This window comes from Carettochelys insculpta, chromosome 1 (assembly GCF_033958435.1).
Source record: "Carettochelys insculpta isolate YL-2023 chromosome 1, ASM3395843v1, whole genome shotgun sequence".
Classification (NCBI taxonomy): Eukaryota; Metazoa; Chordata; order Testudines; family Carettochelyidae; genus Carettochelys; species Carettochelys insculpta.
In genome coordinates this window covers 50,612,288-50,629,153 of record NC_134137.1, presented here as the reverse complement: position 1 = coordinate 50,629,153, position 16,866 = coordinate 50,612,288, and the positions used below count along the sequence as shown (strand labels likewise).

The 16,866-nt window shown below is 44.2% G+C and overlaps 1 protein-coding gene across 5 annotated transcripts in view; it reads right to left on the bottom strand.

Annotated features, from left to right (window-relative positions):
• The window catches only part of PAN3 (poly(A) specific ribonuclease subunit PAN3), a 119,983-nt gene that overhangs the window by 10,295 nt on the left and 92,822 nt on the right, over window positions 1–16,866 (bottom strand). For all 5 annotated transcript variants that reach the window (XM_074985907.1, XM_074985914.1, XM_074985930.1 and 2 more), the window contains 2 exons: window positions 3,758–3,897; window positions 2,169–2,298 (listed from right to left, as the gene is read on the bottom strand). In XM_074985907.1, the coding sequence (XP_074842008.1) occupies window positions 2,169–2,298; window positions 3,758–3,897 (270 nt within the window). The remainder of the gene's footprint in view (window positions 1–2,168; window positions 2,299–3,757; window positions 3,898–16,866) is intronic.

The following is a 16,866-nucleotide window of genomic DNA, read 5'->3' as shown; positions in this document are numbered from 1 at the left end:
TGTTTCTGCCCCAGCAAGGGCTAGACCAGCAGCTCCATTGCTTCAAGGAATACCACTGCTGACTCCAGCTACCCCAATTGTACGGATACCATATGGGAGACATTTTAAAAATTATACTGGGTTCTGATATGGAGGAGCATTGGCCCAGAAATCATATCCACAGCAGAAGAAAACGATAAATTTCTTAATTGCATCATGCGTCTCCTCTTATGTTGTTTATCTAGGCACTTGGTTTTGATGCTCTATTTTGTTTTCTTCATACTGTTTGGGGGGCTGGCAACTATTAGTAAAAGGTGTTTCATACCTCCATTTAATTAGAGTGCAATCCAAATGTATAAATAATAGCATCAGATACAAGACCAGTTCAGACACAAAGCACGTCTATCCAAAACAAAAAAGTTACAAATGCACATAACTAAAGTAGCTTAAATCCTGACACCATCCCTCAAAAGACAGCAACAAAATCAATACAAAGTACAGAATCACTGTACTTGGGATTTTTTTTTTAAAATTACATATACATCTGATAATCCATTCCATGACTCTGCTTTCCATCCCTACAGAACATTTGACAGAAAAAAATGGTTCTGGCTGTATCCCACTTTAAAATACACTTTGGGTACAAGCATCTTTTATTTAAGTAGAGGCTCTCCAGAGCAAGCTTCCAGAAGGATAAAAGATTCTAACAATATGCCATTATTAAGCATCTCAAGACTCAGTTACCACCACACACACTTATGTGGCTTAGCTGCTTACTCCACACACGGTGCCACCGATCTCAGTAGGATTATTTTTGGAGTACTTTACTAATCGACATGAGTAAGACTGCCTGAACAGGGTCCAAAATTTGGCAAATGAAGTCATACTGTAATACATTAGTGTGATAGCTTGACTTGAAAGACAAGAAGAAAAGTAGTGACAAGATTCATACTCTTCAGTCTCCTGCAATACAGAGGAACAATTTGCATTGTATTAATTGTGGACTATGGAGTGGAAGTGCAGTATTTTGTCCGTCTACAAGGTTTTGCATACAGAATATACACATTAAAATAAAAAATTCCTGTTATACAGCATGTTTTCTCTGTGGAAGTCAAAGTGCTCTACACAGGTGGTCAGTTTTATATCTCCATTTTACAGATGGGGAAACTGAAGCACAAAGAAGGAAATGACCAGCAGGCCAGTGGCAGAGCCAGGAATGGAACACGGGTCTCCTGAACTCAGGGCTCTTTCCACTAGGCCATAGCGTCTCCCTTCAAAGTCTCAATGTAGGCTGTAGGATTATAGCAAATAGGACATAAAAGGAGTAAATTAAGCCCTGAAAACTTAACACCTGACTTTGATTGAAGACCTGAGTTATTCCATATCCTGTGACACGATAGGAAGAAGTGAAAGCCTCCTATCCTATACCTTGATCTGAATTTTCTTGGGGATTAATAACCAAAGAAGAAAGCGCCAAACCCTCTTGACACCAGTGTTACACAGTAACATGAAACTAGACTTCCCCTTGAAGCTTTATAGCTGATAATCAAATTCAGTCACATATGTATTAAGCAGAACAGTATGAACTACTGATTTCATTGATGTGGGAGAGAGAGTCGGTAGAACTACGCTTTTCACTTATATGAACAGAAAAATAATATTATGGGGTAAGGGGAATATTAATGGAATCTGAAGAAACAAAAAGGATTTGCAATTGTGCCAATTTCTAATACAACTTACTGAACATGTTTTGATGGGCTGCAGACCATATCTACTCAAACAGAAAAACAAATGTTCTTTTATAAGAGGTAAGGATTTCAGTGCACAGAGAATGACTTAAGATGGCAGCAGAATGATGGTGCTTCAGCTAAAAGCCAAGTTAAAATGCCTTTATCATGCAATGACAACCCCTCAGAGAGCAGACCACCAGGCTTTCAGGTTTACAATCAGTACACCTCTAGCTCAGACCTGTTAAGATAACACAGCCAGAATCCTGGTGTGTCAAATGTTTGGGTTATTCCCAGAGACGTGACTGAGGTACTGCATTTATTTCAGAATTTCTTATTTAGCATTAAATTCTAGTTTTCCAAAAGTCAATGACAAGACTCAACAATATCAGGATTTTATTTTGTAGATCTACTACCCCACAAGGATGCCTACGTTAAAGCTTTTCCTAATGAATTATTTACCTTTGCGAGGTCTTCCTCTATAACGTCATTTCTCATCTGAGCAGCATCCAGTTGAGTATAAAATCGTGCACCAATCATAGGCATGATATCATTTACACTGCGAAGCCTATTTTGGTCAGTCAACAAATATCTACCAAAAAACCCGAAACAAGTTAATTGAACACCTCACATTTAGAACAGAGATGCCACCATATTGTTTTAACCAGATCCTATTTTCTACTACAGATGCAATTCTGAGCACTCAATATGCATCTGGCTCTGTCGTTGCCACTTTTATTTTTTAAATAAATGTCAAGCAGCAGCATTGCAACAGCAGAGAAAATGCTCATTGAAACTTACCTATATGCTGTGTTTCCAGTTAATCATTGAGAGAAAGCACTCAGTAAGCTAATGAGTATTCACATGGCAGTGCAGAGGTAGATCAATGTCAGAAAGGGTAGGATTAAAAGTAGGAGACATATGCAGATTGCAAATTTTCAAGTGCTGTATTGTCAAATGAAGATCATAGGATAAATACTCCTAACTTTTCTCTCTCCGGCCACGTCTACACATTGCCCTCCCTTTCAGAAGGGGCATGTTAATGAGGCAGAACAGGTTAATGAGGCACTGACATGCGTATTCAGTGCTTCATTAGCATAATGGTGGCCAGTCACCCTTCGAAAGTGCTGCTTTTGAAACGCAGAACGGCTGTATAGATGCGGGCACGGCGAAAAAAGTGCCATACTTTGAAATTCCCTTATTCCCAATTGGTTTTGGAAGTAAAGGAATTTCAAAGTGTGCTTCTTATTTCGAAGCGCCCGCATCTATACAGTCAGTTTGTGTTTCAAAAGCAGCACTTCTGAAGCGCGACTGGCTGCTGTTATGCTAATAAGGCACTGAATACACATATGAGCAACTCATTAACCTGCTCAGAAGTGTCTCAATAACATGGCCCTTTCGAAGGGAGGGGCATGTGAGGACACAGCCTCTGACTGTAAGGGTGAGTGAGGAAAATAATGACTACATTTATGAACACACACACACACACACACACACACAAAAATCCTCTCTCTCTCTCTCGTCAGAAAGGCAGCAACTCTATTAATGAAAAAATGGACAATTTCAAGAACTTGTGAGAAGAGGTAGAACACAAAAGTTAAGATCTTAATGCAAATCCAGTCAGTCAGTCAGTCACTCATTCATATGCTATTTCTCTGATTCTTGAAACAAGAGTCTATATTTTTGTCAGAACACTATAAACCCAGCACAAGCGCGCGCGTGCGCGCGCACGCGCACACACACACACACACACACACACACACACAAAATATATATAAAGTTGTTTCTGAATAGGAATGATATAAATGTGCTCTGCTGGCCCATTTTGCCCACTATGAGGACAATTCTGTAATGACTTTTAATTTGAAATTATTTTAGACACTGTACAGAATTTAACTCTTATTTGTGTCTCAGATACGAGCTGTTCATTTAGTACCTTCAATTATATACGATCTTGTATTTATGGTTTGCTCCTAAAATTAACAAATATCCTTCAAATTTAAAAAGTGGTAACAGACAGGCTTTAATCCATGATGGAGTACTGAACTTACAAAATCAGGTTCTTCAAATCAGAGGAATAGTTGATTGTCACCAGTTCCATAGCCTTCTGCAAATTTTCTCTCTGAATTCCTGACAAAGAATTGCAAGCCAACGCCAACACAACTTTTCCTAATGAGATCAGATCTGCTTGCTGACATAAAAACAAACATAACTTTATTATGACAGTTGTTTTTTTAAAAATGAGTATCTAAAGTAGCTGCTTTTTAAAGCCCGCATTTGATAAGAATTTTTCAAGATACATTTACTGTTCACAAAAACAGGAGTCTGTATTAGTAGCAACATGAGTCATTATCATCATTTAACATCCAATTGCCTATTTCTATTTTGTAAGTTAAATTTTAACAAAAGGAGAATGCCAGGGCAGAATTTTATCTCAAGGGAGAGATCCTCTCTTGTGGAGATCAGAAGCATTGAAAGAAGGGAGTTTCTGCTCTCCATTCACTCCCTTACAACATGCATCCCAGAATAAAGAAAGAATGAACTAGCGAAAAAGTCAGATAAGTTGGTCCTATGACTTAACCTCTGATAAATCATCTAGAATTTGTTATACCAAGAATATCCTTTGGTGAATGTTATTGTTAAGTGGAGCAGTGAAACAGGAAGGCTATGGCATTCAGAGGGAAGGATGTGCAAACTAAGTAATTTCATAACCCAAACCTTCCACTGTCCATATCTGACGCTTACAGTATAACACCTTGATGAAGAGTAGCATCAAACAAAATTCTACATAGGACAGAAGTGCCACACATATATACTGTCTTGTTAGCTAGCATGAAAAATAGTAGAATAAGACAAGACAAATCTTTATGGACTAAGGGAGACACTCAGGTATATATTTTCTTCTTTGCATTTCAGCCAATTAAGAAATTGTTGGCTGATTTCAGTGACCTCTCAGTCTGAACTGAGGACACTTCTAAATAATTAATCTCCAGGCAGAACACATTAGCATATGCTAGACAACTGGGAAAAACAAAGTATGACTTATGTAGACAAAAAGACTGAAGAAGTGAATGATCTGTAGACACTGATGCTCTTGGAGATGTGTAGTACATATACTTAGTCCACATTAGGTGAATGCACGTCCAGTGTGCATGCATCAGAGACTTTTTATTCAGCAGCATTCATGAGGCAGCACACGCACCCTTAAAATTGAAGGGTGCACGTGCCGCTCCATGAATCCTACTGAATAAAAAATCTCTGGTGCGTGCCCACTGGATGTGCACTCACCTAATGTGAAGTATTTATATGGACTATACACCTCAAAGAGCATCAGTGTCTACAGGTATGCCCTTGCTTCTCTTGTGCATCTTGCAAGGACATAAGAGGGGAACTGCCCCACTGAGTCCAGTTCCTTCGCCACTACCTGACATCTAGACTTTGAAGTAGTGGAGCTGGCAGGTGGGATATAAAATATGATATGGATTGCACTTCTCAAAAGAACATTCATTACCAAACAAACAAGAAACTGCTTTCTTCTTCTTGTTGTGATCGCCTACATACATATTCCATGTCAGGTGGGCTCTCTAGTGGTAGTCCCTATAAAGGCTGTTAAGGCTTTCTGTAAAAACAGATGTCAAGACAGATCATCTAAACTTTGTATTACCTTCTGCCTGCTTGTACTATGGCATAATGTTTTGTGAACAGATGATGTACAAGTTACTGGTCTGTAGGCTACATCTACACGATGGTGATCTTTTAAAAGAAGTTTTTGGAAGATCTATTCTGAAAAAAAAACTTTGAAAGAGAGCATCCACATTAAAAAAAAAAGGGGACCGATCTCTGCTCTTTTGATAGAGAGTGTCCACACAGCACCTGCTCTTTTGAAAGAATGGGCCAGGGATTGAAAAATCTGGTGCCATGAGGACTGCTCTTTTGAAAACAAGGCCTGTGGACATCTACACATGCTTTTTTTCAAAAGCAGCTTTCAAAATAAGGCACTCTTCTTGATCTGGGAGTAGAACAGGGCTTCTGGAAGAAGAGCTGTGCTTGTTCAATTTTGGATCAAAATAGCGCATTGTGCGTGTAGATGCTCCACATGTTCTTTCAAAAAAGGGCTGGATTTTCTGAAAGAACTTGCCTGTGTAGACACAGCCTAAAGGTTCCAAATAAAAAGGTGTGCGAAATGAGTCAGAGGGGTGGACTGGGCATGCGCCTATTGGGGAGTTACAAAACTATTAGTCGGTAGCATTGTCTAAGGCACCGAATGCTCCACTTACAAATTCTCTGCAGAGACAAGAGAACATCAGGCAATTTTTGGAAGGATTCTGTTCTGTCTAGGTAGAATACAATAGTCTGCATACATTTAGAGTGCAAAATCTCTTCTCTGGTTTGCCCATGTGAAATTTGGGGACAAGTAAGTGAATGGTTTTATTAATGTGTGTGATGGGGTTCTGGGGTCCCCCAAGCTCTGCACCCCGGCCGTAGGCAGGAGAGTCTCTCACTTAGCAGGAGAACAGCGGGTTTATTAGCCGACAGGACACAGCATCGTACAGAGGAGTCAGTGCAGCAGGCAGAGACAGCCAGTCCAATCCATGTTGGGGAGAGGAGGCCCCGAGGGGCCCCCAGAGCTGGGGCCTTGCCCCCTCCTTTGTCTTTCTCTCCCTCAGCCCAGACTAACTGCTTCCAACTCCCAGTTCCAATTCAAACCCCTCAGGCTCCACCTCCTCCTTTGTCTGCAGTACAAAGGTGTTACCTGGTCGTCAAGGTTACCCTCAGCAGGAGCCCCACACCCTCTGTGAGCCACTCACACACACACAGGTATCCCCCACTTCATCACATCTCTCCCCCCTTCCAGACCGAACTGAGCGGGGTCACTCAACTGGTGACCTGGGGAAGTTCGGGGCTCTCCCCTTGTGACAGGGCATTGGCTGTACCCTCTGTTCTCCCCTCGATGTGCACCACCTCCACATCATAGTCCTGCTGGGGGAGGCTCCAAGTCAGGAGCTTGGTCTTGGCCCTTTTCATGTGATGCAGCCGGGCAAGTTCCTTTAGTTCCCTTGGGTTGGTTGGTCTCGCTGCAGCACCAACAGATCAAACAGGTCTTTTGTGGTCTGGGTCCTGCCCCATCTGACCACCAGTCCATACAGCTGCTCCAGCCAATGTCTGGAATTCAGTTACAGTCCAGTAACGGAAGGTACAAATGCTTCCATCCTTGGCATTTAGCCAGACCACCACAATGGCTGTGTGCCTCAGTTTCCCCTTCCATGCCACACAATAGGTTTGGAATGTTCCTTCTCATGTCAGAGGTTGCAAGACTAGTTACAGGGAACAATGGTGACATTTCAGAGTTACAGACTCCTTTAGCATACAATTTATGCTTCTACATCAATGTCATCATGTCACATGGCTCTTTTTAAACATTCAGTGCATGGTACAATTCTACAGCTTTTGGTAGCAGCACCCCTTGGTTACAGCAGTCAGCGTGAGTAACAGAACAAACCCATTGCAACTGTACATTTACGTTGCTCTTTGGTAGACCACAACTTTTGTGTAACCTCCTTGAGAATCTGGTATTTTGGGGATAAATGGCTGAGGCCTTTCTTAGCACCATCAAGTTCTAATCTTCTCTCTTGCCCCCTGGGGTGGAAATTTGATCTCTCTGGGTGTGCCCTCCCTTCTAACAAGAGCTGGGCCATTGATGATCTCAGGGAGACGGCCCCCTCCCAGCCAGCCTGGAAATTTGCAAACCAAACTGCTTTCTAAGAGTTGTTTTGTGAGTCCCAGACGCAGAATCCACATGAAGGAATCCCTGTTTATCCCTTACTGGCCCACCAGGCCCACAGCTCCTTTGTCCTTTTACCTCCAACTTCTGCCTCCCTGTGGAATCAGAATTGGAGTCCAGTGTGAGAATATAAGTGTTTCTAGCATCTGGAGATGGGGAATTGCTGAACCTCTCCTGCATCCTACAGAGATTGACTGTGCAGCTGTTTTACTTGGTTCTCACAGGGCTGCTCACATTTCCTGATAGTTTTTACTTTACTTGCACCAGCTTCCAATTCCTGAGAAACTTTTACACTGCCTGCTTTGGACCCTTGCAGAGCACAGCCAGTGGTTTCACACTCAGGCAGGTCCTGGCCATCAGGAGCTGAAACAAACTTCTCCCCAGGCAAAGGGTTGCTCTGGTGCTTACAGACAAGCACCTTTCCTGTTCACTCTCCTCCACCTCACTCCCATTTTCTGCAGTCCCCACAGACGGGTCAGGAAAAGTTTCAGGGAAATTCTCTTCCTTAAGAGCTTCCCCAAACAATAACTTACCCCTGTCTGGCTCCACAGGGGCACTGCTCCCTTGAGCCACAACCAGCTCCTGGGTTTCACCTAAACCCAGGATCACTTCTGGCCCATCAGGCAGATTCCCACGTAATCCCCCTTCAGGCAGACAGCCAGTACCACCGGACAGACGGTTAAGGGTCCCTTTCCTCCCTTCTGCTACCAGCTCCTTTATCTTCATCAGTTAGCGTAACTCCATTGCCTGTCTGTTCTTGTGTCCTGGCGAGAGGATGACTCTGGTAGGACAGAGTCCTCTCACCCCCTCCCAGTAACACCTCAGCATCAGGCAAAGAACAAGTACCAGAATCGTCTGGTCTCTGGGATTCCCTGATGATACTAACTGGATTAGACCACGTTAAAGCATCATCCCCCCTGAGAGACACAGAGGCAGGCTTCATCTGGGCTTCAGCTGGGCTTCAGCTGCCCTCAGATCCAGCTCTGGGATCTTGGCTCCATCTCGAGCCCCCACAGGCTCAGGCAAAGGATTCACTTCCCCAGAAGCAGAAGCACTTTTCTTGCACCAAGGACCAGTGTCCTTATCAGGGACACCACTGCCCATCCCAGAGCCATTCCCTCTGCTCCAGCCCCCATGGCTGGATTCAGAGACACACCTGGAATGCTCTTTTCTGGTGGTTCCTTCTCCAGCCACCCCAGGCTGGGGAATCTTCCTCAGACAATGGGCTAGTTTCCTCATTGGCATCTTTTCCAAACGCAGGCTCTGCTCTCTCCCCAGGCTGCTGCTGCTGCTGTTCAACACAGACAGACAATGGGAGACACTCTCTCCTTTGTCCCAGCCCCCCGGCTGGTCTCCACACACAAGGTGAAGCAGCTTCTCTCACAGACAACTTGCCATTCCCAGTGGATCAGCTGCTTTCCTGCACAGACACACAGGCACCTTCCTCGGCCCAGGCCTGGAAAACTCTTCGCAGGTCTGTCTTGGCCACTAGTAGATAATGGGTTGGAATCGCTCCTTCCCTCCTAGAGCTGTGGCAGGCCACTCGGTTCAGAGCTCCAGGCAGTCCAGGGTTCCCTGCCCCAATCCGGGCTCACCTCTGCAGGATTCTCCCCAGCCCTCAGCTCCGCCACTGCACATCCACGCTGCCTTGTCCAGCTTCTTTAATCTCGATTCGGTTTCCAGGTGCTGCCACTTCACAGCGGAGTTGCTCAGCGTGGTTGCAGGCTCTCAGGCTGATGCCCTCTGCACCCCACGATTCCTGGAAGAATCCCTTCAGTGTGCCAGGCTTCTTGCGGGTCACAAGCTGCCCGGGGTTAGGCTGTAGGCCCCTCCGCCCTCTGGGACCGACTCCAACAGACTCCCAGCGGAACCCCTTCTTCAGTGCGACACCCGCTCTCAGGGACCATGAGCACACTGTCTTGGGAAGAACTCATTCAGCGTCAGCCTCCTCAGGGGTCACTTGTTCCTGGGGGTTGGGCTCTCGGCCCCTCCACCTTCTGGGACCGACTCCAACAGATTCCCAGGAGTAACCCCTCCTCGGGTGTGACACCCCCTCTCGAGGACCACGACCGCAATTGCTTGGGTTCGGCCGCAGGCCCCTCCACCTTGGGGAACTGCACCTCACTGCCCTTCAGCACACCTGGGTCTCGCAGGCCCCACTTCTTCCGGGGCCCCGGTCACTTACTGCTGGATGCTCCATCCTCGGGGTGCAGAACATCCCACTTCTGACACCAGTGTGATGGGGTTCTGGGGTCCCCCAAGCTCTGCACCCCGGCCGTAGGCAGGAGAGTCTCTCACTTAGCAGGAGAACAGCGGGTTTATTAGCCGACAGGACACAGCATCGTACAGAGGAGTCAGTGCAGCAGGCAGAGACAGCCAGTCCAATCCATGTTGGGGAGAGGAGGCCCCGAGGGGCCCCCAGAGCTGGGGCCTTGCCCCCTCCTTTGTCTTTCTCTCCCTCAGCCCAGACTAACTGCTTCCAACTCCCAGTTCCAATTCAAACCCCTCAGGCTCCACCTCCTCCTTTGTCTGCAGTACAAAGGTGTTACCTGGTCATCAAGGTTACCCTCAGCAGGAGCCCCACACCCTCTGTGAGCCACTCACACACACACAGGTATCATCATCACAATGTGAAATTCAGACATTATCTCCAGAAGAAATCTGGGATGCAGTCTCAAAGACTTCGTCCTTAAGAATGGTGGTACAAGGTACTTCTGCCATCATGGTCTGCAATTCCCTGACTTTCCTGAAAGGTGTAATTATCAAGAGGAAGGTCACTACCATGGAAATGTAGGATAAAGTGTCTGTCTGTCCATAAAACTTTGACAAGGTAAAACTGAGATCCAAAGTTCGGCATGATCTCGGACTAGTAAGAATAAATTCAAAATAACCTTAAACTTCTTTACCATAAGATGGGAGAAAACTGGTCAATAAGTCAACTACACTGTATAAATGGCTGCAAGGTATGAGCACGGCGAGGGACCAGAGTTTTTCAGCTGTATAGGGTAGTCAGAATTTCTTGTATTCTAGAGCATATGGGGGCAGTCTGATGCCATAAACCCCAGTTGGTAAACTACTGCTTCTAGACAGGTAGTGGGATCTAGTGCAATCTTCCTGATATTAATAAGGATACCCAAGACTTCCTGCAAGCAGGCCAACTCTACCAGTATCACCCAGCATGCATCCACATCATCAGTTGGAAGTACTAATTCTGATGCCGAACACTGCCCCACTGCAGACTATATCAAGGATAGGGGAAATCAAAGATAAATGACAAGTTGTGGAGGTCCCCGAGCCCCATTTGCCAAGGTCCCAAAAGGGCTATTAAGATAACCCTGGATTTCACACTTGGTCTCCCACAATGACTTTAGAAATGGAGTATGAGAGAGAATGTATACAACACTCAGGGGAGCAGGACGACATGTGGCTTCCTCATGGACCAAAAAATGGTGACACTTCTCTGCAGTCAGAAAGAACTCTGTCTGGGGAGTCTCTCAAAGGCAAGAGATGTCCTGAAGCTTACCCTTGTGAAGTGAACACTTGCGGTTATGACAGAAGGCTATGCTCACACTATCTGTCCTCATCATGCTGTCCCCCAGATATGGATTGTTGAAAAGCTAATGTGTTTAATGGCAAAATCCCAGAGCTGACTGGCCTTTTTGCACAAGGTCAGGGATCTGACCCCTCGTCTGTTGAGATAAAAGATAGCTACCACATTGACAACCCTGAGTGGTCATGAATGTCTGGAAGGAAGGGTATGTATGCTCTGTAGACAACCTGAATTTTAAACCATTGATAAGCAAAGCCATTTTTTAATAGTAGACTACGGACCTCAAACCCTGAAATTGCCCATATATGTAGCCCATCTGAGCACCAAGCATTCTAGTGACAATCCAAGGGGGGATGGGGGTTGAGGGACGTGTGGGAGATGGCTGAATGGAAACTCCCTGCATACATCACACTGGTCCTTCCACCAATCCAGAGACTAGAGATTTGTTAGAGGACACGCTCTAGTCTCTCTAGGTAGTATCTTTTTGGAAGGTGAGATAGGAAAAGACATGTTGAAATGTCCAGAACATGAGCCTTGTCTATAGAACAACAAATGTGGATGCTGCCATGACACGCAGAGCCTGAGGCAGATCTTTATACATGTCAGGGGGCAGAGACAAGAGGTGGGAGCCAACATCTTGGATAGCCCAAGACCTGTTGGACAGCAGGTAAACTGCTGCTGTGTCCACACTGAGTCTTGTCCCCAAAGGTTGGATGGGATTTACTGGGGTTTTCTTCCCCTGTTGACCTGAGGTCGCAAGCGGACACTGGCCACGCCAGCCATTGAGCATGGATGGAAAGCCTTTGATTAAGTTTAATCAGTTAATTGGTAAGCCTCACCCTAAACAGGGTGCATGGGGGGTGTCAGCTGCCCCTTGCACCCTTTTTTATGGTTAACCAATTAAACCTAGCGTTTAACTGGTTGAACGATTAAACGGAATGTTACATCCCTAGCTTGGATGCTAGTCCTTCTTAGATGAGTTGTGCCTTGTAATGGTAGCTTGCCGAAAATGCAAGGAACTGTAAAAAGCCTGAAGAGCAAGACTTGGTACTGGTAATGTTTGTGGTCTAACAAAAAACCTCAGCCAGTTCTTGTGAGTCAGATGAATTGCAATATGGAAGTATATATCCTGGAGTTGAAGGCAACATACCAGTCCTTCTGGTCTAGGGAAGGAATGATGGGTGTAAGGCATGTTTGCCAAAGGGCTTTTGCAGATTCCAACAGATGCTTACTTAGAGTGCCTTATATGTCCCAATACTGATGAGCATAAAATACTGAGGAGCTTGTGTGGTGTGCACCCGGCCTCTTCAGCAGGGCTATCCAAGGACAATGCCACTGATCACAGACATCCTGAAACAGTTTAGGATCCTTGGTGTGGGCAGGGGGAAGCCAACAGGTCTAATGTCAAGGTACTTTGTGAACATGAGGTCATGGCTGATGCTGTCTGTTCCTCAGCCAGGACCCTGAGGTAGCTGAGCTTCTGCTCCCATTTGGTGTGAGGAATATGGTGGAGGTGAATACACATGGTGGCATGAAGTTGACCGACTGCACCCCAAGAGAAGTGGGAAAGTTGGTATTAGATAATACTGAAGACCCCAGTGTCTACTTATACCTCACACACACACACTGTTCAGATAGTACCAGGCTGGATCAATACCAGGTTCAGCAACTGCTATGGATACAGTGGTCTAGATCTCTTGATTGAAGCTGATACCACATAACCTTGACACCTGGCTGAGTGACCACCACACAAAAGTCAGAGGATGAAAGGAAAAAAATATTCCAGAAAAGGGTGTGCTTGACCCACAAGTCAAAAGGGCACGTGGCTTCAGGGTAGTCCTAACAAGGCTGTGGAGTCCAGGTCTGGTAGGCAACAGAGATGAGTGTTGATTCAAAAAGCACGTGTGGACTGGCCCTGGTGAGATGCCAGCCATTCATTGCAGAAGTGAGAACGATGGATCCAATGCAGTAAGCTCTAGAACCCCGGTACTTGAGGAGGACTTCTACCCAGTGCCAAAGTTGCAAGTAGTGTCTCTGATTTGCTTGGTTCTGGCAAGGCTAAAATGACAACACAGGCACCTGTTGACACCTCTAATGTACATGGTTCCATTTGCCGGTACTGCTCCAGTTCTTAGCTTTTTCTAATTGAGGCACTTTTGATATCTGACAGCCTGGTGATTTACAAGGCCTCTGAATCAGATCTCATGAAAGCAGCTTTTTCCTCAGAAGATCTGCAGCTGAGCCCAAGCTATTGTAATGCTTCTAAGATGAGGAGGACAGCAGTTTGGGAGGTCTCCGTGCTGTCTGAATGTAGAGAGCAGGAATGACTTAAGTTCTCTGGACTTCCAAGGTCTAGACTCATAAGGTCATAGTTTGGAGACTGATCTCATTGAGGAATGACTTCAGGTACACCACTCAAAGTGCTGGGTCTGCTTTTAGAAGGATCTACTAATTTCATGCTGTTCTGGAACATACCACTCACCAAGGCAGAACACTGCTGTCCATTGTTCAGAGATATAACTGACTCCCAGGATGGGCTGTTCCTAAAAAAACAGGTATTTTCCCTGGACGACTCCAAACATATCATGTCAACATAGCTCCCTTTATCAACCAGACCTATATATATTTTTTTCCTGACAAAGAGTAATGAGTTTCTTGATTAGACCTATCTTCCATACAAACAAGCTGACTGGCACTGCTTTTCAAACAAATTAGAGGCTAAAAATAGCCCCAAATTAACCTTTTGATTATTTTGCCTGAGACCGAGGACTAGTTAGCTTGACATATACTTCCTTGGATCACCCCTTTCACCCTTTTTAAATATTGGAACTACACTAGCACACTTCCAATTCTTTGGCATTTCTCTAATTTTCCAAGACTTGTTAGAAGTTAACATTAGTGCTGCAGAGAACTTTTAATTATATAAGTCTTAAAGGAACTACAGTAAACCCTCAAAATGCATGACTTCAAGTTGCACTTAACTTGCACGAACGCAAGTTAAGAGCAACTCAAAACCCTGCACCCCCTGGCCCTGGCTCAAACCCCCCTTGCCCACGGCCCTGGTTCAGTCTCCCTGGCCCTCCCAGCCCCTGTTCAAGTGTCCCCCCCGCCACAGCACCATCCACACACTGCTCTGGCTCAACACTGCCCACTCCACCCTGCCTGGCTCACCATCCCCCATGAGCAGCTCTAGCTTGAACTGCACCACCCACTCCCCTAGCTCAACCTTCCTGCCCCATTTCAACAAACCCTCTGCCCCACACAGCTCTGGATCAACTCCACCCCTATCCCTGCAGCCCCAACCCACCCCAGGCTTAACCCTCTCCAACTACACCCCCAAACTCAGGACTTACCTTTCCAAAGGAACTGCAGGTGCTCTTGGCTGCTTCCCCGGCTGCAGAACATGAGTTCTGCTGGGGAAAAAGCTGCCCCCCGATTTACACAAAATTTGAATTAAGCAAGGGTGCGTGGGAATGCAACCCTCGGATAACTCAAGGGTCTACTGTAATTGGTTTGTCCCTATTGATTTGAAAAGCTCTTATTTGAATAGATGGCTACCACTTATCCTCATTTGTTACAAATAGCAAACTTTCGACTCTATCCACATCATCGTATGGGATGAATACAGTCTCCTCCTTTGTTCCGATTACACAACAAATATTTATTGAACATGTCCATGATTTCAATATCACTATTTTCATCTAGAAATGGATCTGACCTAGGGTTTTTTGTAGTTAATATGTTACAAAAATCCTTATCTTCTTTTTCCCAATCAAAATATTTAAGTGATTCCTTTAGTTTCCCCTATCACTTGTGTACATTTTTAAACTTATAACTTAGCACTGTGTGCCACACATTCATGTGTCTGAAAGACTAAAAGTAACTAAGAAAATCAGACTTCAAAAACGAAAGAATTCTCTTCTCATACGCTTCTCTCTACATCTCTGTCCTCCTTTATCAGTGTTCAGGATGTAGCCAGAAAGGGACAAAAATACATTCAACCACTGGAATGAGCAATAAGAAAATGCATACTGGCTGGGTGGTAAGGCAACAGGCAAATTTTTTTAAAGAGAGGCACCTCGGTGGATTCAGGGTTGAGAGAAAAATGGAAAGGAAGTCGCCATTCTGCAATGTTCTTTGGTTGCAGGCAATGAAAGGTAGCGGGTAACAAGAAATCTTAAATAAAATTGCTAAGAACACTACCATATTTGTGTTGTATTCCTACAGTGTTGGCAGGTGGGAAAGCCAATAGAGACCTTACAACCTCACCTGCTCAGAAAAGGGAATATAAAATTAATCTTGAACTACACTAAGACGGAAACTCAGTCAAAGAAGGGGTGTAAGGAGAGAAGCTTTGGACACTTTCTGCACTAATCACCTAACTGCACTCTTCTGGATCAGCAATACAGTAGTACTTTTAGATAAACAAGGGTCTAAAATAAATGCCAGTCAGGCAACCCTACTAACATCCTCAGGGAACTAGGCAATCTACTGTGTATTTTAAACAGTCTGTCTGTTTGATAAAGAGCTCCCCTAAACGGCAAGAGCCAGGCCTACCAAATTTGGTATACAGTTTCCTCTTATAAATTAAAGCAACATAAGGGTTTGGTTGTGCCATGAAAAGGGGATGTACCTGGCATGGGATTGCTTCTCATAACACTACAACAGAAAAGAGACAGAATCAGCACATCAAGTACAGTCCTCAAAAATGACATAAATGAGTGAATGTTGAAAGAGACTGAACCACGATGAGCTGGAAAAACAGAAAGCACCTGTTATAGGATTGCTTCTCAAGAAATTTTTTTTTTTAAATAAGAGAAATTTGGAATAGTGCTATGTTTTGGCACAGCTAAATCAATGGTGTTTGAAAACTAAAAACTTTTATTGGAAGCCAAATTGACCCTTTTTTGTTAAAACAGTGAATGATAAGTGTTTGTAAGGATGAAGAAAAATATGCGCTTTATGTAAATTGCTAAAAAAGTTAAAATGACAAATTATCAATCCCCCTTTCAAAGAAATCTGAAATAAAAAATAACTTCATAAACATAAAACACTAATTTTTGAAATGTCAATCATTTAAACAAAGCAGGTACATTTCCCACTTATTTAAAAAACCCACAAAAAGCCTTAAAGTGAGTTAAGGTTCCCAGGTAAATTTGCTCGTTTGTCATAAGTCGAAAGTAAAGTTTACTGAGTGGCAGGTCCAGATGACAGGGGTCTTTTTGGAAGGAAAACTAAAGAGATGGAATAAAAAGGTCTGAATACATAATTGATTTTATTTGACATTCCTTTTCTGCTGATTACAAAACACCATACAACAGGAGATATGCAACTAAAAAGAAGTAAGAAACTAGTCAAAGCATACAGGGCGGTTTACTCTATCATTATAAAATTGTTGCTACATTTCTGAGAAGTCTTAAACTTTATGCAGGCAAAAGCCACCTTATTCAAGCATCTAATTTATTACTATATACATAAGAATAAGCAATTTTCCCAGTGTCTAAGTTTGTTTAATGACAAAGTAAGTTCCATTCTCTGCTGTAGTTTACACTCCCATTGCTGACAGGGAATGAAGATGCTCTGGGGACTGTAGTCAGCCTCAAGGGAAAGAAGCCCTAAAAAATTATGAAGCAGCTTGAATTGACTCACTGGGAAATGGGAGTGTAGAAGAAGTTTAAATCCTGACGTAGTGAACCGATTTATGGATGGGGAGGAGAGGAGACTGAATGCAGGTGCAAATTTAAAATCTTTTTTTTTTTAAGCTGCTATCTTACCCTTAGGTTGTGTCTACACTAGCTCCCAACTTCAAAGGAAGCATGATAAGTAGG